Source organism: Schistosoma mansoni (assembly GCF_000237925.1).
Source record: "Schistosoma mansoni, WGS project CABG00000000 data, supercontig 0126, strain Puerto Rico, whole genome shotgun sequence".
NCBI classification, from domain to species: domain Eukaryota; kingdom Metazoa; phylum Platyhelminthes; class Trematoda; order Strigeidida; family Schistosomatidae; genus Schistosoma; species Schistosoma mansoni.
In genome coordinates this window covers 339,201-361,003 of record NW_017386035.1, presented here as the reverse complement: position 1 = coordinate 361,003, position 21,803 = coordinate 339,201, and the positions used below count along the sequence as shown (strand labels likewise).

Below are 21,803 nucleotides of genomic sequence, written 5' to 3'. Positions count from 1 at the left end.
TACTGCAAGGAATTGTGCACGTGGGTCTGTCACTCCATGCTCGTGGGAGTCAGCTTCTGCGTAGCAGAACCAGGGCTCTTTGCTGTCAGGCTAGATTGGCATGAGTTGAAAGGTGGAAGGAGAAAGAGTTTTAATCTCAACTAGCTTAGGTGTCTGTTCCGTCATGATGAAAACAAGACACACCAATAAACGATAAAAGATATCCAAAAATGTGAGAACAATATCACAACGTGTAAAGATGAAAACTGAAAATAATATGTAATGTCCCAACACGGAACAGACTTACAGTTTGCTGTTCGCTGTGTCAGATCATGTCAAGCTCACCACCAATGATGCCACAGGTATTCGGAGTTTGACGACGCATTTACATGTAACACCTTTATAATCGAAGTACACCACCCCAGGCAAATACAAAGTCATAAATGAGGGGTTCGAAGATGTATTTAGAAGGCTGTCGATATGTCAAGAAGCGTTTGGTATAAGTTTGCTGGCAGTTGCAAGTGGTGCGTAGCACGGTGTACCCACTCTTGACCTGGTGGGGATGTGTGACCGAGCTCCTCCAGCTAGATGTGTCCACTAAAACTAATTGGGTCATCATCATTGTCGAAGACTCACAGAACTATTTATTTTGGGGATTAATTTATCTCTACGGACTCCTTAGTTTGCTAAAACCGATGAGTATCGTACCAGCCAAATTCAGGATAAAATGGATGGATCTAGTTACGTTTTTTGTCTGTCTTCACGGTAAGTAATATGGAACATATGAGTTCACTTTGATATCTCGTTGTGACTATTTTCATCAGTGCATTGATATGTTGTAGGCTATGGTGGCTCAAATGGTTCAAATGGTTGAGGACGGAATAGAAGAAGCTTTCGCTTAACGGGCTTCCGTGTCTAGTAGCAGTGGATCATCAATACCTACAGACAAAAACCTAGGTATATGAACGATAATAGAGGAAAAAAAGAATTTGGTAAATCATAATAATATGTTATCCTTAGTCCTTAAGAATAAGTCAAGTTTCCTCTTAAAGGACTCCTGGGAGGTCGCTTGGACTAGCTCAGTCGGCAGCGAATTCCAGCACTTGACAACTCTAACGGAGTAGAAGTTGTGTCTGCAGTCTGTTCTGCTATATAGGGTCTCCAATTTCTGGGTGTTACCTCTTAGGTTAGTGTTATGACTAAGCTTAAGAAGATGTTCAAGGGGATGACCAGAAGTATTAAGGTTACTGTAAGTCATAAGAAGGTCACCTCTAAGACGCCTGTACTCTAATGGGTAAAGGTTAAGTGATTGGAGGCGCTCTTCGTAAGGTTTGAATTTGAGTCCCCGAACTGATTTCGTGGCTCGACGTTGTATACGTTCCAGAGTGTCCTTATCCTTTTGGAGGGAGGGAGGAAATACTATGTTTCCGTACTCTAAATGGGGACGAATAAAACTGTTGAAGACTATGTGGAAGGTTCTACCGTCAAACTGGCCAAAAATGCGCTTCAATGTTACCAGTGCAAGGTTTGCTTGAGAGGCGTTTTTGTCACAGTTCGCATACGATTTCAGGTCATAGGGTACCAACACTCCTAAATCTTTTTCGACTTGGGAAACTTCTAGAGGGGAGTTGCCTAAGTTATAACTATAGTCTGCAACATGTCTCAGATGGGCTACTTTGCACTTTGAAGTGTTGAAGGTAAGTCCGTTGTCGTCTGCCCAACTCTGAAGTCGAGTCAGATCCTCCTGAAGAACTAGTATATCATTATGATTACGTATCTCTCTCCAAAGTTTCACATCATCAGCAAAAAGCAATAAGTCAGATGAAACTTGTTGAGGAAGATCGTTAATGTAAATCAAGAAGAGAAGAGGTCCTAGTATTGAGCCCTGGGGGACCCCACTAGAGCATTCCATAGCCTGAGAGAGAGTGAAGTTAACCCTGACCTTAAAGTGTCGGTTTTCTAAATATGAAGAGAGCCAATCAATCAAACGGGGTGTTATACCCAATCGTCTAAGCTTATTGATAAGACATACGTGGTTGACCCTATCAAAAGCCTTTGAGAAATCCAGGTAGATGACGTTAACCTTCCCCTTGCGATCAAGGATGGTTGTCCATCTACCCACCGCAGTCAGCAGGTTGGTCATACAAGAATGACCTTTTCTGAAACCATGCTGTTGAGGTGAGAAGAACTTTGAGGATGATAAGTATTCTAGTATACCGTCGTATATTAGGGATTCCATAATTTTGAAAGGTATGGAGAGAAGGGCCACTGGTCGGTAGCTTGAGGGTTCACTGCGTCGACCTCCTTTGAAAATTGGTGTGATGTGGGCCAGCTTCCAAATTTCCGGTAGTTTGCCTCTGCTTAGCGAGTGTGCAAACATCACGCTTAGTGGTGTCGCCAGGATTGAAGCTGCTTCCCTCAATACAGTGGAATGAACCATATCCGGACCAGGAGAAGTGTCTTTTCTTAGGTGCTGCTGTTTACGGAGCACCAGGTCAGCACTCAGGTCCACTTCGGAAAGTCCTGTACAGGTGCAGATGAAGCTTTCGTCAGTATAGTTGATGTGGGTCGGCTGGAATGTCTGAGGGTATTGTTCAGTTAAAAGTTTAGCGGCATCACCGTCGTTATTGGTTGGGCCATTAGGACCAAGCAGTTGGGAAACTCCAGTTTTGCCTTGTCGAAGAGAAGCTGCGTAACCGAATAAGCTTTTCGGATTGGAGACGAATTTATCGATAAGCTTGGTCTGGAACTGAAGCCTGTCTTCTCTTATTGCCTTTGAACATATGTTCCTTATGCGTTTATATTGCCTGTATGCGTCGTTATTGTCGGTTCGTTTATATTCGGCCCAACAATGCCTTTTGCAGCTTAGCAAACGACGAGTGCGGTTCTTGATGATTGGAGGTTGTTTGTAGCTTTGTGGGACCATTTGAGAAACTGAATGCTCAGTAGCACGTAAGAGTGTGTGCAGTAAGAAATCTCAATGAGCATCCAATTCAGTTTGAGGGTGAACATCCCAACCCACCTGTTGTAGATAGTCCTGTAAAGCTAACACATTCAACCGTTTGAAATTCCAGCATCTGTTTCCAGTGGGATATCTTAGCTCCGTTTTGCTAACAAAGCTGAATGATGAGACGGCGTGATCACTTTTCCCCAGGGGAGCCAGGATTGTGAGGTCGTCAACTAGGAATTCTTCATTTGTGAATACTCAGTCTAAGCGCGACGGCGTCTGACTGTTTCTCCAACGAGTTGCCGACTTCACATTTTCGAATAATCCCAGGTCACCGATGAGGTTGAAGAACAGAGCTTCAGTAGAGTTGTCACCTCCAATGTATGTATGTTCCACGAAGTTGATTCTAGGAAGATTGAAGTCCCTTAGAATCAGGATTTGAGAGAATTTTAGACGCGTAGAGCGAGTTGATCCTTCCAGCAGACGTTTATCATACTCGATGTCGGCAGTGGGCTTCCTGTAAATGACCCCAACTAGACACCTCGAGGTGGTAGACAATCTTACTGAGCACCAAACTGACTCATCAAGATTGAGAAACTCTTGGTTGTGAAGTTGGTGCGCATCCAGGCATGACCGTATGTATAGTGCTACCCCACCCCCCATTCCTGTTTTTCTGTCGTTGCGAAATAAAGACATTCCAGTTATTGCTCCTGGTCCGTAAACTGAGACGTTATCTAAGTTTCGGATATTCCTAACAGATGGGCATCATTAGCGTTGCTGAGTTCACGTAGCTCATCCACTTTGTTTGGCAAGCTCGCGGCGTTCGTGTATAGGCAGTTTATGCTTTCAATTTGGAACGCGTGAGCTTCTTCCTGTTTGTCTATATGAGCCGTGCGTGAGTGGACAGGTAGCCTACCTATACGATGTTTACCGAGTTGGTAGTCCCTGTTCTTTACACGTTTTTTTTATGATCAAGACAGTCCGCGAGTGGAATTGTCAGCTCCAGCTTTCGTTTGTGCTTGATCCTGCTGTCGTGGGGCCTATCCGGATGCATATGGATGCCAGTTGGCAACCGACGTCTATTGGCACGAAATGCTTCCAGAGTTGCAGCCGCCATGTGGGAGGAGGGGAAGGTTATCTTCAACAGCCAGGGCCTAGAGTCTCCGTCTCTCTTGGCTAGTCGCATTACCTGTTGGGTCAATATGTTCTTGAGTTTTAAGGAATGCTTAATGAGTTTCCATTCCCGAATATCAGAGTTTGCTTGAGTTGGGTCCATATTTTCCGGCACACCTTGCACAATGATATTTCGTCCACGGTAAAACGCCTCGCGAGATTCCTTAGGGATGTTCCGGATGAGATTTCGTTCAGAATACGGTATGTCGGGCAGTATTCTTACGTTCCCATCGGACTTCAGTAAGTGACTGGCTAGCAGGACGTCCTCTACGTCGGAGGCATTCTTAAGTGTAACACGAAGCAGCCTCGGGTGGTTTAGGTGGTTAGAGTCCTTCCCCCGAGTGAGCCGTGTGACGGTCAAAGGCTCTATTCTAGGGAGTTTAAGCCTCTTGTTTAATTCTCCCCAGAGCATCCTGTCATTTTTGTCCTGCAAACTGAGAGGAAGGTTGGGGTTGTCAGTAAGGTTCATGATTATGACAGAGTCGTCGCGAACCGTAATTGATTTCCCAGGTTTTCCAGGGCGTCTAGGTTTGGTATCTTGTTGTTTGGATGTCGAGGCGTGTTTTTGATTCCTGGGATCAGTGATGACCGGGCGGACAGTCTTGGGGGTAGACTGTGCGGCCAAAGCATCAATTGATTTCCGCACGGTACTTGGGATATTCAATTTCGGCGGGGACGCTTGGGCCTTTTTACTCCTGTTAACGTGAGTCCAACCACCTACAGGATTTTCGAGAACCACTGTCTCATTCAAGGACTGTTCCCTGGGGGACCCAAGTTTACTGAGGGAGTCGATGACAGTCGATGTTAAGATGGTGCTGAGTTTCAGCACATCATCACTCGTGGCGTTAACAGCGCCGTCGATAACCGACCTGTCAATATCCTTTTTCTTGTTTGCCCTATGCGTTTCAGTTTTGTTACCCGTCATGACACTATCATTTACCAAATTCTTAGACAACTTATCTCTCAGACCTGTTAGTAAAGTAATGATGGTACCCAACATAACTGCCGTATCAGTGTTGCAGGTAACACATACCGACCTACGATCAGACTTGCTGAGTCTGCTATAGGCTGCTGCTGTTAGATCTGTACATACTTCGTGGAACCAACCTTTGCAGTTGTCACATTGCATGCCGGATGTAACAGCGAAACGGCAACCAGGTCTTTTGCATGAATTTTTCATGGCTAGTGATTTAGTCTGTCTTAAAAATACAAGCAGTAAATTTAGGACCGTTAAAAAAAACACACAGTAAACGAAAACTGGCAAAAATGTATAAAAACAGTTAACGATAAGCTAAAGCTAGTCTTTACGTGAAAACTATAAAAAAACCGATAGTGAGCTGAGGCAAAACCACAGTTAACTAGTAAGTTGAGTGAAACACAAAAAAGAAGTAATCTACCGAACGTATAGCTCAGAATAGATTCTTTAGATCGGAAATGGTACTTTTGTTGCGTAGGAACACAGCAAAAGTTTGAGAAATGTAAATCACGTTAGGACTAAACTTCCCGTTCGAAAAGCTCAAATCTGGGGACTAGTTAAAAGGTGTAAAACAAATGAAAGGTTGGACCTTATCTGTTTATTGATAATGTACGCTTATATGTGCACTCAATACACAAATCGAGTAACATTCTGTTGGTTGATTCTTCTGGACGATGAATAGAGACTGAGGGTTGTAGGTTGTTGTAAAGCGGTATAATCAACTGGTCCGAACGACCTTGTGTGGTCGACTGTAACAAGTGGCGGTGCATTACCTCTTGAATTCATGATTCCTTGGGCAAGCTTCCTAAGTAAAAGTAACGTATTTCCATTATTGTAAGTTCCATCCACGCTTTTTATATCAAAACTGTAGATTTCCCTACAGATGTAATGCTAATCGGGCAGCTTTATGCCGTACCAAACGACGACTATATGGACGTACATATCCAGTTAGCTTGATTTATCCTAACGGCGGTTCGATCCGTATTAGATTTCATGAGCCTCGAATAATGCTTCAGGTTGGTGCTTCTAATATCACCAGAAAGTATATTTATACGTTTTATCCTAAATTTCCGTTTTCGCTGTACAATGAAGTTAAACTCGAAAAAGAAACTATGTATAGTCGATAAGCTGTTACTTTTCACAGGTTCTGAGGTAAAAATGTCATCGCAATAACTTCCCGTATCTCAGATCTCATATGTCTTGTAATTAAAACCTAAAGCTAATACAATCTCCAAACGGGCATCAATAAAATCCTATCAAGTTCAATCATAAGTCTGTGGTCATAAACATTGAACGAAAGCACTTTTGATAAAAACTTAAGTGATCTTCTAAATGTACAGTAGTATGTTATTTAACTTGAAGAATTCTCGCTTTTACGAAAGGCCTGGCTTATAGTAATTTTAGTTGTGTTTTATGTACAATTAATGAACCTTTCGTATTTCTAGTAAATAGTTGCAAGAATATTGAGAAGAATTACCAGAATTGCTCGTATTGTAACTTGTAATGTCAAGTGACATTTGTTTGTTTGGAAAGCAAACTTTTAGCAATTGAGTGGCTCTTTCAGTTCTTTACGTAAACGAATAGTACAGTAGTTTGTAGTAATAAATAACTATTATGGAACATTGTAGACACTGGCAAATGTACTCCCAAACCAGTAAAATCCCGTATTGCTTTCCAACCCATTCTTTATTTACTATGCGGGTTCCGAAAAAGTAAATACTTTGACTCCCACCCCCTAACTATAATAGATAATAAAGTTGTTTCCGTGTAACTAAACTAAACTCTATACCAATACCAACCATGAATTTATAACCAAAAGTTAAAATCGAAGAATCAGTAATGCAGAATTCGGAGTTCATGCTGCACTGATGTAAACATTAACTTATAGTGAAACTCTCACGAAAGAGTAAATACCAGCTTCACTTTTTGTGAGTAACAACCAATAGATTCGTAAGTATTCTGTCGTTCATCAGTCCATAGAAAAATGACCCAAAAACAGATCTAAGATAAACGAACTAAAGGAAGTCCGCATTATAGACAGTTCTCAAGGTAGAGTTGTTTATTCACTAAATAGATAACAGGTTCTTGCACCATCTACCGAAAATCAGTTAAACTGAAATTTGCACTCCCCATTAATATGATATTAAGCATCTTAAAATGTTGACAGTCGAAGACCAGAAATTTATTACTGATTCACTACTAGAGATTCAGTCTCCAGATTTGATTACATGCCCTCTGGTTGTCACGTTATCAATAATGCTATTATGGACATGTGACTTATAATTTAGAGCTAATATCTTAAACCTTTGTGACGTTGCTGTAAAACCTTGGGCGTTGTGCTCAAAATATATTTAGTATTTGTGTTTTTCTTAATCATCCCCTTCAGATCCCTCTAGATTTAAATGACTGCTCTCCAGAAGAAAGACAGAAACGTCTTCTTAGACGCGCTCCTCGATCAAAGTTGACTTTGCTAGAACAGATAGAAGACACTTTTGACCAAGAAGCTTACAATTTTCTCTTGAAGAAAAAGTGATTCCTTGCTTCCTGTACATAAACTTCAATTTTAGTAATAAATTATATTGATTTATCCTCTCCACTTTCTTATAAAATATGTATAACGTCATATCTTGTGAGGGTTTTGAAGAACTACCAGATAAGTCTCCATTTACATAAATATAATCTATCGCAGACCTGCCATAACTACTTTTAGGTATTTCTCTGGGTATACATAAGTCATGATTAATAAATATGACAGGAAAACTTGTGCTATTTCATTCATTTCAGAATAGTTGTCTCAGGTAATGGCACGTTCATACCAAGTGATCGTCATTATCCTGTTAAGGTTTAAAACTTAATACCCAAGCGTCTTTTCACATATTACATCCACTCTGCTTGTAGATCGAATCCGGTAGATATGAACACAAAGTATATGTGCACCTCAGTAACTAAGTAGAACTATATACTCGAGTTTGCGCCAAATGTTATTTCGGGGGGTGATAATATTGAGTGCCTGTTCAAACTGTAATACCTATTTTTCGGATGGCTTTGTAGGTTAGATTTCAACAGAAATTGTCACTCATATCAGCCAGCCTTATGCTATTGGTTTTGTTTACTAAGGTAGCAAATTCTTAGAGAAATTTCTCCTGGTCTGACTTATCAGGAATCGATCTCGCATCAGGAGGTCCGCTTGTTAACTTAAGATTCGCAAATGATATAGTTTTGTTTGGTAAAGACACTGACGAAATACAGCTTTCCGACCGCCTTGAGCAACAATACAAACATGTTTATGATGCGTTTCTCTTCATTCGAATGCAAAATTTTGCTTCAGGAATGGTCTGTGCCAACGCCGGGACTAATGATAGGAGTAAAGTAGTCGATTGTGTTGATTGATTCACTTATCTTGGAAGTCTCATCAATCCTGTTGGGTTGGTGTCCGACGAAATCCCAGCACAAACTAAAAAGCCAAGTTATGTCACTTGTAGCGTAGGAGAGACATCCATTTACCATCAAAAAATGGGTTTATTGCTCAACAATTCGCTCCGTTCTACTTTATGGTTGTAAAACAGCCTATAAAATAGAGAGTATCTGTAGTTTACTAGCATTTGATCATGGATATCTTCGAACCATCATATATTTTGGCAGCACCAAGTTGGTCGTTGTGAAGGTAGAAGCAGAGTACTGGGTAAAGATGAAAAATCAACTGAAGAGGTGGCAAATCTTTATCGATTGAGACAGTGTCATATCCGAACGAAGAATAAATGAATGATAACTTCTAGGATCTACTTATGGACTATTACTACATATATTCTTATTGGATGACTATTAAGTAAATAGATTACATCTATACCCATTTTTCGCTTATCATAGTCTTTCATTTGACCTATTGGCTATGCCTAACTTATTCCCAATTTATTAGCTACAGTCTCCTATATTCACAGCCACTTTTGGCTTAATCCTATATAATTATTATTTTGCACTGTATAATGTGATGTGATCTACTTTGCTTGTATATAAACCAAGTATGTTTGAAATATGCGTTTCATACAGTGGAGGCTGAAATTGTGTTCTGGACTTAACCGGAAGGGCTGGGCGAGAAACTACTACTTTGTGGACCAATAGGGATTCAGAGTTGGCGCAAGGTTGCTAGTGATGGTTGACGTGTCATTGGTTTAGCACAGGGATATATAAGCTAGTATTCTGATTGGCGACTTTGTCACGTGGTGATTGACAGGTGCAAAAGTCACAACAGTTAGGACATGTATTACGTGTACCCACCCACCTACTACTTCGATGCTTGACGATAGTTGGTGTGGGAGTAGGTTTGTCTTATGGATTTCGGTTATATGTACCCTAATCGGTCATACGTAACTTATACTTGATCTCCCTTATAAAAAGTCACCCATTATTCACCGATTGAGCTGTTACGGTCTTTGAATCATATCTATTTCTCTTTGTCTCCCTCCTGTACTGAACTTACGAAATATACACATCCAAAATACTTGCTTGTTCGTATTTTTATTTCTAAGTTGTATTAACGTGGTTGGTTGAGAGTAGATATACGAAGTTAAGTAGAATCTACATTTCATTAGCACTATTCGTCATCATAATTTGTAAAATCAACTCGAATGCCTATAGGCTAACTCATTCTGACAATTTTATTGGGGTGATTTAGCAATGAGGTGTTTCCAACAATGTTGCATTCGTACAATGCAAGTATCGGCCATGAAAATAATGCATCTCACCTTGCAACGAATGCTCCCATCACCAGCGGTTAGGCTGCAGAAATACTAGCTCAAGAATCAAGAACTACTTACACAAATGTCATGTGACCGGACTCAACCAGATCTTTCTGGGGTCCTGCAGTCATGTTTCGAAATGGTCGAGCTGTATATGAAACGAGAAATGGAAACTACTTACATATCCCTGTGGGCACTGAAGCTCATTTTATTAAAAATCAACGCCGCCTTCTTATTTTATCCGTAAACCATCCATTTGAAAAGTAGATAAGATGCCAGAGTAGCCCCGAGACGTTCTGGTGCGGTTGAGGGTGGGTAGAGTTCACATTCCATCTCGAAATTCTAAAACGACCACGCCTAGATAACCACTTCCACGGAAGTATTACTCACTGTCTTCTCACAGCGGGGGTGTGTTTACTAAATCGAGAGGACGTAAAATAAATGTCTGGTACTTAATCTGGATTGGTGGGTGAGTAGGACGCAAATAGAGGGGTAACCCTCTGGATAACCCTGATTCCAAACCCATGGTTCACATGATCTATATGATTCAGAAGGAACGATTGGTGTATGAACGTGATCTTGGTTATCGGATACCATGGAACTGTTTCTCCTAACGTTTCTCTACTGTCTTATGGATTAGACGTGTAAGTTGAAGGCTCTGTTAGTAGGTTGCTAGGATAACCACTTGTTTCGGTTTGTGCCCCCAGACAGTATTCTAACCCACAAAAAGTCACATAATGACTACAAGTGGAAAAACTCTTTCTCGCTCAATTTCGTATTTTCAGAAATTATATCCACAATTAATTGGTGATATTCATTTTTATTTCCGATTGCTCTTTACATTCTCTTTCATTCCCATTTTGTGTATTCTGTCATTTTTCAACTCAAAGCAGCTCACCTATGGTTGGAGTCTTTTTTTATCTAAATTCACAGACTGATCGGAAGTTGAGTGCTACCACTGAATACGAATTCTCAACCGGCCACTGTGAGACCGCGCGTGCTATTCAAATTGACTTAACTCAACGTTCGCCCACGAATGCCGACTGAAAAAGAGATAGGGTTGGCCATATATTTAGAAAGTCTCAACATTGGTGTCTGTTGTCTGTTGGGGATCCGTACTCAAGGTTCTAGTGAGGTGATACAAGCTCGCTCTCCTCACTTCGAAAGTTTGTTTCGCATGCGCTTATCTGGACATTCTGTGTTATTCCCATCTGGTTTTGCTGGCGTTGATGTCCCACTAAGCTCAAGAGCTGAGGCAGAACTGGCCGATGGGATCCCTATTAACCTTCGGTTATGTGCTGTTAGATTAGAAAGCTCCGTCAAAGTGAGAAGAAATCTGTGTGGGGAACGATGTTTTCTGGCTATCTCCGCCTACACCCCGACAGGTTGCTGCCAAGATTCAACCAAAGATGATCTCTAGAAAGTGTGTTCGATTGATATTGCAGTACTAGCTGGAGATTTGAATGCGCAGGTTGGGTGTTTAAGCACAAAGGAGAGTCGTTTGTGTGGGTAATGGGAACTTGTTAGTTTCAGATCAGAAAACGTTGATCGTCTACCACAACTTCGCTCAGACTTGAGATGGTGGATAAGATTCATAGCTCAGGTGGATAATTCAGGTGGATTTTTGTTCTCTGAGCTAGATGGTTTGGTCGTGAAGCCTCCATTGTTAGTCTGAACAACATCAACACAATTTAGTTTGAACAAATTCGAAACAATGGGTTATTCCAATATTGATACAGCTGGAACGTCTAAGCATGCTCTCATATAGTATTCATGATAGCAATCAGATTACACGGAGATTTTCATGATAATCAAACATTTTGTCTAGGAACATTTTATGTATGATATTTCGAGTATTTACTCATCAAACATGTGGTTATAAAGATATGACAGGCGTAACGGTGAGTTCGTTCGATAGTCAACGTTTTCATAGGTCACTTCTGTTGTTATAAAATAATTTGATAAAGTGTGGCTAAATCTAGCGTAGGACTTTAGAAAATGAGTACTCGTGTTCGTATAACATTGTAGATTTCACATCAAGTGGTGTGGTTACACTTCATTCTAAGTAGACCGAAGCAATATCTAGCTTTGGATGTGATTTTAACTGGCAGACAGGCAAAGTAAATTTGGGGTCAGATAGATGAGTATGGGGCTGGTAACACTTATTTTAATCTACGTAGAATGTTCTGGAATTTCCACTATTTACTATGCGAAAGTAGAATTTAGTAAGGTAACGTGACCCAAAATTGATACCGCTGTTACTCAGTCACCTATTGTTAATTCTGTACGAGATTTCAGACGTACCATTATATGACATTCACATAACATGCTTCATCTATTTCGCTTATGGTGCTATCCATCATCTTTATCGTCCGTCATACTGTTCTAGTGTTTGTTAATTCCAATTCATTTAATGGCGCAATATGTCTGTATAATACTTTGACAGAGTTATGTTGGCGTTTGTAGGAGTTACTGTTTTCAAAAAAGACAGTTCTGTAATAAAAAAAATACTTGAACGTAGTGATGTGACACAAATGTGATAGTGATTTAATCCGAACAAATTAAAAATTTACCACTTTCAAGCGTGAGACTATATTTTTTCCTTAGCAAATTTTATCCTCAAATCTGTTCAATATCTGTAATCTAGCTATTCGGCGTCAATGCTTATCATTTTCAAGTCTATTAAGTAATCAATTCATTCAACAGAGATAATTTTAAATGCTTTTATTTGATTGACCTATAATAATTCTAATGAATACGTGATTAAAATTTATTATGATTACGTCATATGATTAGAAGCAAATACACCAAGTCAAAGAAATACACAGATGTATCTATCTACCTGTGTATTTACATGATTGGATCTAACTAACAAATTAAACGCCTACATATATACATCAGTGCACTGAGATATTCAGTAATTAAATGATCAATACTGTCACTTGATCGAATATTCTGAAAAGTATTAAACTTTACAAAAATTAGTCGTAGTTACGTATAGTCATAAATAATCAGTAATACCATGGATTAAAGAAAATTGAGGATTATTCAATGAGAAGTACAGATAAATTCTTACATTACCAGTCAATTAAATAATTTCAACACAGATATTTACTTTTCACTCATCTCTTTTCTATTCAATGCCTGAATATATGAAGTTGACTTGCCGTACAGATTCACTTATTCAACCAGAATCCAATGGAACTAAAGAGAACAATGAATCTTCCTGCTCTGTTTTATTATCATCATCTTTGTCATCGAAATCTCCTTCATATAAACATATATACCTAATCTATGCTACTTTAATATTTATTTTAGTAGTCATTATACCATTAATGTTAAAAATGACGTTATATGGTGAACCAAGCTTTTATTCACTTTTCCCAATCTATTCAATACTTTTCTCATGTACAACAATATTTGAAGTAATCAAACGTCTTCGTACATTACAACATGAAATGAATGAAGACAATGCACTAGTGGAAGTATATTCTGCTTAAAAAGAAGTTCATAAATCAACATATGCCATATCTGTAATCTTCATAATTATGTACATTTTCCATTCTATAGTATTTATTTATCTAGTTGAATACTTTCAATATTCGATACGATTAAAATATCTATCATAACCTTGGAATCTTCGTTTCCATCATTGCGCTTACATTTACATCAAACTTCCGAATTCAATAATTCTCAATCTACTCTCTTTTTCATTTCTTTATTGTTGGAAAAAATGGATAGTTTTTTTGAGTAAATAAATAAATAAAAAGCATTTATCCATTCAACTACCATTAATGTATTCAATATATCAGATATTAGAGCTGTCTGTTGATTTAAACAAAACTAATATATTTATAATATAAAGACGCTATATTCAGATTAATGTACCCATTTATTCTACTATTATACGTAATGAGATTCATTTTTAAATGGTTCTTTCATGTTTTATCTAAAATGGTCACATTTTGAGTAAGTAAAAGATAACCCATTTTATTTCAGTTTTTAATAACTAATTGTGTGGTAAGTTATATGTGAATATGTTGTTACCAGGATATATATATATATAATATCTAAAACAGTAACAATTTTAATAATAAAATGATGTTTGTTGAAAAAAAATCATTAACAAGAGACCGACTAGTGTGAAATCTTTATTTTGTTTTGGCATGGGACTTCATATCAAAGTACTAACATGTAATACTGGTCAGAATATTCGGTAGACTGAACTGGTGATTGATGTATTTTTTGTAATTATCAGACACTGAGATGTCATGAGCACTACAGCCTAGATATAGAATTCTATAAAAAATATGATATCATATACTAAAGCTTGAATATGAATCCATCTTATCATGAAGAGCATGAAATGAACTGATTGTCTATTCAAATAAATTATTTATATAGATTGTGAAATATTGATTTACACTGTAAGTGATTTCTAGAACTGGATGGCAGTTCTGTGTGTATATATTCTCGTTTACAATAGCTATTCACATATCATACCGTTTAAGCTATACATTTAAAAAATATTTTTTATAATCGATATGATGGCGAGTGGTTTATGCTTGATTAAATAACTCCTTTTCACACCATTATTTCACAGTTATTTTAATTGACTACTAGATTTGCATTACATTCAAGTTTATATTATAGAATGGTATATCTTAAATAATCATTGAAAGTTAGACCAACCTATGTGAATGATAACTCGTTACTTATTAGTTAATGAACACCGAAAAGATTCGTTTACTTGACATTTTCTACAAACTGACATGAAATTGAGGGACAACATACTCTTCAACGAATAGACATGAAAATTGTCAATTATCATTAATTATGTAAGCGTTTTTAAAAAACAGAGAGGTATTGATATTTGTACCTGTTAACTAAAATAATTGAAAGTGTGTGGTATTTCTGAAAGTCCTAAACTCAAATGAAGCGGCTATTAATTGCTTCTTGATCTCGATAAAATTGATAATAACATAATAAGCTAAGGAGTTTTGACTTGAAATATTTCTTTATCGATTGCAATTTATTCCAATTAGCCCATTGTAGCACAGCAAATATATCAGTTTGAAATTACAGATTGCACTACGTTTTTATAGTTTATTCCGTTTTTACATTAGTAGCTTCTACTTCGTTAATCGTTGAGCAGATATTATCAACTATTTTAATGAATTGTTAATGTCTTTTTTGACCAAAATAAAACAGTGCATGAATGTTAGAATTAGTCTAACTGTTTATTCATGATAATATTATAAGAATATCTTCAATTTTCAAATTCACCTAGTATTGCTTATTTGAATCTTCCCATTGATGTTTAGGACTGCAACTGATCAGTCTCTAATTGGCATATGTGCATACTATGCGTATTGCCTAAAAAAATTCGAGTCCCAGAGTGAACATCAACTCTGAGATGCAGGTACATCCAGCTGAGGAGTCCCAAATAGGACAAAACTTACGTCCTGGATTCAACCGCTAGCCACTATCCATCTTCAATTTTTCGTTTACAGTGATTGTTTAGCCTTGAATTCACACTAAGTATAACTGAACAATAATGAAATAAGAAAAAATTGATTACATGATAGACTATTGAATATTGTCATTCAGATCTGGCTAGGAAATATTTAACAATACTTAACAGTCTACTTGTGTAACAAATCAAATAGACTTAGAGTTTTTCTGAACTTTAATTTAATTTAGTTGACTAATAACTCAAAATAACACTATTACAAATGTTAATATTTCGTCTTAATTCTGAAATATTAATATTTAAATTAATTATGAATCATTTCAATACATTAAGAAATGAACAATGTTTGTATACATTCACTTTGTATTGTTTGTTTGAATCTTCCAATTGATGTTTAGGACTACAATTGATCGGTCTCTTATAAACATATGTGCATACTGTGTGTATTGCCTCGATAAAGCCTTAATTCACAAGCATTGTAAGCAAAGATGGACAGTGGCTAGCAGTGGAATCCAGCACGCGTGTTTCGTCCCATTTTTAAATTCTTTCAACTTTTCAGTCACAGGTTTATTTTATTAACTGATATATGTAATAATATTAACTAAAATCACTATATATCCATAAGAAAATTTAGATTATCCAATAAATCAATCAATATCTAATAAATTTTCAATTCAATTATTTGCAAGTTGATTTTTATTTTAATTATTAAAATAAATTAAAAAAAGCATAAATTGTTCAGTTGAATTTATTTAGGTCAATAGAATATGGATAGATAATTGCCAGTACAATAATAATAATAATAATAATAAACTGACGTTTATCATCATAGCCCTAACGATTCACTTATTCACTCCATACCCCATTTTTTTCTTTTTTTTTACATTTTTGATACCTCATTTTCTAACTTATTCACCATAGAGATCATCTGAATATTGGTTATTAAGCTTCTTAATTTTTTCTTCGAATTATTGATTTTCTAATGAGAATTTTTGTTGCACAATTATTTATTAATTGAGGTCATTTGTAACCATTAATAAAATGTAAAATCATGTGATATAATTATTTTATTAATATTTAACAAAAAAAATATATATGTAAATATATATGATTAAAAAGTTGGTATTCATTGGATAAATAATAAAAAAAATAAAACAAATCGACTTGGATACCATTTTTTTGTTTTTTTGGTTTTCTCTTTTTAAAAAAAGTGGTAAAATTATCATTGATAATTTGAAAAATAAATAATCTTTTTTTTAAAAAATTCAATTATTTTTGTTTTATTAAATGAATTAAAATATTATAAAATGTATTTAAATTACTTTACTATTTTGTAGTTAATTAAATGATATTTTCAAATATTTTCATTTAAATTAAACAATAGTAGATAGTAGAAACTTTTTTGTATCTTTTGTTGAATATATCATTGATAAATTATTATTTATTAATATAAAAATTATTTTTCAAATGAATAAGAATTGAACTAACAACTTGTGTTTAACACTTTCAATGAAATTTATGGATCATATCATTTCACAATAATGTATACAATTTATATATCATAGAAAAAGCAAATATCGTAATACTATAAGTTTGTAACCCAATAAAGCATAGGCCGCCGACCAACATTCTCCAACCCACTCTGTACTCGACCTTCCTTTCTGGTCCTATCCAATCACTGTTCATTTTTCTCATGTCTGTTTCCATTTCTCGGCGTGATGTGTTCTTTGGTCTCCTTCTTTTTCCTTGACCTTCAGGATTCCATGTGGGGGCTTGCCTAGTGACGCAGTTGGGTGATTTCCTCAATGTGTGTCCTATCCACTTCCAGCGCTTCTTCCTGATTTCTTCCTGCACTGGATGTAATCTGGCTTGTTCTCTCCCACAGTAGGTTGTTACTGATAGTGTCTGGCTAACGGGTCCGAAGTATTTTGCGTAGACAACTGTCGATAAACAATTGTATCTTCTGGATGATGGTCTTTGTTGTTCTCCAGGTTTCCGCCCCATACAGTAGAATTGTCTTGATGAGTTGGTAAAAAATTGAACAAATATTCAGTCTAACTAATATAGTCTTTATTATGTATAATGTATTCCAGTGTACAGGTCATAACATTTTAAGTAAATTTTGACTTTCATTCTCTTGGAAACATGAGTTTGAGTTATTTATTTATTTTAAAATTAAGTGGAACAGCTGCATGGAACATTTCTTAATGTTTTGAGTTTATCTTAGAAAAGTCGATAGATTTTATTGTTGAATGTTTAGCATATAATTTTAGTAAGATATTTAACAAGGAGTACAGTCAAACAGAATCAAATTGAATTAATGACTAAAGTGATCGAACTGGTATTTTGCTCATGGCACTCAGACTCAAATTACAACGTAAGGAATTCTAGAAGAAAGAACAACTGTTCGACTTATTGAATATAGGAAGAAATTGAAGTTGTCATTTATGTACAAACTACCCAAATAGAATAATTTACCTAATCAGAAACATAATACTTTATCAGAATGAAAATAGTGGTCTCAAACTAGCCTGTAAGCCTTCATTTCAGTTCATTCTACAATGTTGTCATTAAATCAACATTAACAAAGTAAATTCCTGTCCATACAGAATTTGTTCAAGAATTGGAGTGCAGTCTATACATTATCACAAAAGGTAATAATTCATTGATTCTTACTTTATAGAACTCAATAGGTATAAGTTTTCTGGGAAGTATCCCTTCAAATAACTGCTTATTACCACCTTGTCCTCTATCCTAATTGTAAATAGGCCTCGTTGAATAGTATCTAAAATTTTATGAATATGTTTTTGGTATGAAATCTAATCGTCTTCCAATATTAGGTATTTATGACTTTTATAGGCAATCATGAGTAATTACTTGGATATTATGATTAGTTTCCAACTCTTAAAATATACTGCACATACAACTCACTTCCGAGGTAATAATGTTCATCCATATGGAGTTCAACAAATTTCTTACCTGTTAGAAGTCAATTGTATTGTGAATAAATACTTCCATATTTTATGAATTATTATCAAATTAACGATATAATGTACCTTGGCAGACATGTACAGAATAATATCAAATTAGATAAAAAATTAATTCCTCATCAAACAGATATCCATGTAAACTTGATACATATCTTAAATAGTATAAATAAGTGAGTAATATTGATATATAGATTTTCATTGTTAGAAGTAATTGATAGGGGAATGTAGTTATCACAGTTGTCAATACTCGTCAACATAAGAGGATTACCTTTTGTTAGAGGTAATATTGAGTCACACACTAATTATAAACTATACGTTAGTAAAGAATTCGAAAATATGATAATGCATGTTTGTTTGAGATATTTTAACTTCATGATTATTAATAAATTGTCTATATACAATTGATCAGTTAACAGTTCGATGGAATGTCCTATCAATTCAATATTGAAAAATGTATAAATAGGTACATTTAAACAGAGTTACTTCATCTTAAGTTTTATAGTCAATAAATCTATGAATAATTGAGTGTATCTGATAGAAATAACGCAGTATATTGTTGTGTTATTTAAAAAAATCAAATAGATAAACTATATAAATTTGGTTCAGTTAAATCTTGATAATGGATGAAGGGTTGAGCAAGATCATGCAGCGATTGAAGTTGGACGTCAACACCGTTGGTTGCTGGTTCAGTGGTCTAGAGATTAAGAGGTTCGCGCGCGAAACTGAAGGTTCTGGGCTCGAGTCTCACGTGCAGGATCGTGGATGCGCACTGTTGAGGAGTACCATAGTAGGATGAAACGGCCGTTCAGTGCTCTCAGGTTTTCAATGGTGGTCTAGCTTATGTCGACTAATGAATTCGACTGTTAAATTCTTGATTTCATTCAAACCGGATATAATTTCTAAAAATACGCCATAGGATAAGGTTCTCTCATTTACAATCGATGAAATTTAGCCACAAAAAGCCGATGGAATGATAATTCAAGAGACATCTGGCAAGGCTCATTTACTGCAGAGGATTGTTTGAGATTACTGGAAGATACAGACATATTACTGTTTCATCAATAAAGTTTCCTGGAGTTTTACAAGTCTTTGAATTTCTAGTATATTGCCATGTCTGAACCTAATTGAAGACACGCTCATGTGTGTTGTTCTTACTTGAGTAAGTCAATTGAAAATGAAAATAACGTTACAGTGATTGAACAAAAGGATAAAAGGAAAAACAACTCATCTTAAACTTAAAGTAAAATATCCGCTTACCTATTAACTGAATGATGACTATAGGGAAACGAGTGTGTTGGAATACAAAACCAAATTAAGACAAGATGAATGTATAAAGTATGGAGAGTGCTTTTACAATTTCAGTTGATACTTAAAATCTTTCAAAACGATACAATAAAGTATAGATAAAACAATTCACCGTGTTCAAAACTTCTTGTAACTTCATAAGAGTGGAAATATTATTTGATATGAAAACCAAAGAATTCAAGTATTTGTAATTTACTTTAGAAAGTCCACAAAGAATCATAAAGATCTAAATTAAGGTGTGAGTTCATATAAAAGATTCCTGATACTTATGACCATTATGCATCACTGATCTAAATGCCATACAGTTTAGCTTGATTGACTCCCATAAAAAGTCTTGAAACCAAGATTGATCTTATTGGTCAATAAGAACACGAATTGTATTTGAATAAACCCAAAAGAAACCAATGACAACCATTTTATATTGACGATACCGTTTACATTTGAAATCTGTTACGATGTATATGGTGTCGATTTTTTTCTGAGATAGGGAGACATATTCTTTCGCATTATTTATAAACGTCGTAGACCCTTCAAAAAAGTATCTTCCATAAAGCCTTTTATTGAGTATATGATATTTAGTATAAATTTTTGTGTTTAAATCCTAAAACTTTAAACTGACTATTACAAACCCGGAGGTTTTGGTAGTGTAGTTTAGTTTAATTACTCCTTAGATCGATTAAATAAAAAAAAACCATGGTATTAAAATAAACTTACATAAACAGGGTAATAGACCACCGGATTTCATTTTGAGATACTTAAAATATTCAGTTAACTTAAGAATTTAAAATTTCGAAACATTATTGTTATTTAAAGTGAACTTTTAAACCGTATCTTCAAGAATCTATCGTTAATAAACAATAATGTATATTGTGAATAAAATAATGCTAGATATGATTTGCATTAAATGATTTGGAGACTGATAAACGTGGTAAAAGTTGATATTTTAACTGTTTACTTACTTATTATCGATTTAAACACATATGCATCGGCACAAAAGGGTACCAAAATATATGTGAGCCACTCAAATCATTGAATTTGTGTGTGGGTTGGGATACTGTCCGGGGGCACAAACCGAAACAAGTGGTTTTCCTAGCAACCTACTAACAGAGCCTTCAACTTACACGTCTAATCCATAAGACAGTAGAGAAACGTTAGGAGAAACCGTTCCATGATATCCGATAACCAAGATCATGTTCATACACCAATCGTTCCTTCTGAATCATATAGATCATGTGAACCATGGGTTTGGAGTCAGGGTTATCCAACCTCTCTAGTTGCATCATACTCACCCATCAATCCAGATTAAACACAAGACATTTATTTTACGTCCTCTCAATTTAGTAAACACACCCTCGCTGTGAGAAGACAGTGAGTAATACTTCCGTGGAAGTGGTTATCTAGGAGTGGTCTTTTGGAGAGAATTTCGAGGCGGAGTGTGGGCTCTCCCCACCATCGTCCATACCCAGGGGTTTGGGAGTGACATTTTAATTGATAATCAACTGTTATGTTATCAGGTAACGCACAACTAAATCAATATTTTGATTTCAAATGTGTGGGTTAGTTATTTAGCATATCTACAATTGAAGAACATCTGGAACTCAAAACAATTGTCAGAATTTTCGGTACAAATATCAAGACAAATCTACTGTATGGGGCGAAAATTGGAGAACAACAAAGACTATCATCCAGAAGATACAATTGTTTATCGACAGTTGTCTACGCAAAATACTTCGGACCCGTTAGCCAGACACTATCAGTAACAACCTACTGTGGGAGAGAACAAGCCAGATTACATCCAGTGCAGGAAGAAATCAGGAAGAAGCGCTGGAAGTGGATAGGACACACATTGAGGAAATCACCCAACTGCGTCACTAGGCAAGCCCCCACATGGAATCCTGAAGGTCAAGGAAAAAGAAGGAGACCAAAGAACACATCACGCCGAGAAATGGAAACAGACATGAGAAAAATGAACAGTGATTGGATAGGACCAGAAAGGAAGGTCGAGTACAGAGTGGGTTGGAGAATGTTGGTCGGCGGCCTATGCTCCATTGAGAGTAACGGGCGTTAGTATGTAAATAAGTAATATGATACTTCAAGTAAGTAAGTAAGCAAAGTAAATAAGTAAGTTAGTAAGTGAAGGTTAGTTATTTATTCTTCATTCAAGGCTAAAGTAAATAATTTCACAATGTACGGAGTTTAGTTTAATTAATTATCATTTTGTATA

General features: G+C 36.1%; 2 protein-coding genes across 2 annotated transcripts; both read left to right on the top strand.

The window, feature by feature from the left end:
* Positions 1–706: 706 nt before the first annotated feature.
* On the top strand, positions 707–7,608 carry Smp_130490 (hypothetical protein; the record flags this gene model as incomplete). The annotated part of the gene is made up of 3 exons (XM_018790031.1): positions 707–744; positions 5,947–6,091; positions 7,462–7,608. The coding sequence occupies 3 exons, from the start codon at positions 707–709 to the stop codon at positions 7,606–7,608; spliced, it is 330 nt and encodes a 109-aa protein (XP_018646389.1).
* A 5,343-nt stretch (positions 7,609–12,951) lies between these two features.
* Positions 12,952–13,311, top strand: Smp_130500 (hypothetical protein; the record flags this gene model as incomplete). The annotated part of the gene is made up of 1 exon (XM_018790020.1): positions 12,952–13,311. One exon carries the CDS (start codon positions 12,952–12,954, stop codon positions 13,309–13,311), a length of 360 nt encoding a protein of 119 aa, XP_018646388.1.
* Between the last annotated feature and the right edge of the window lie 8,492 nt (positions 13,312–21,803).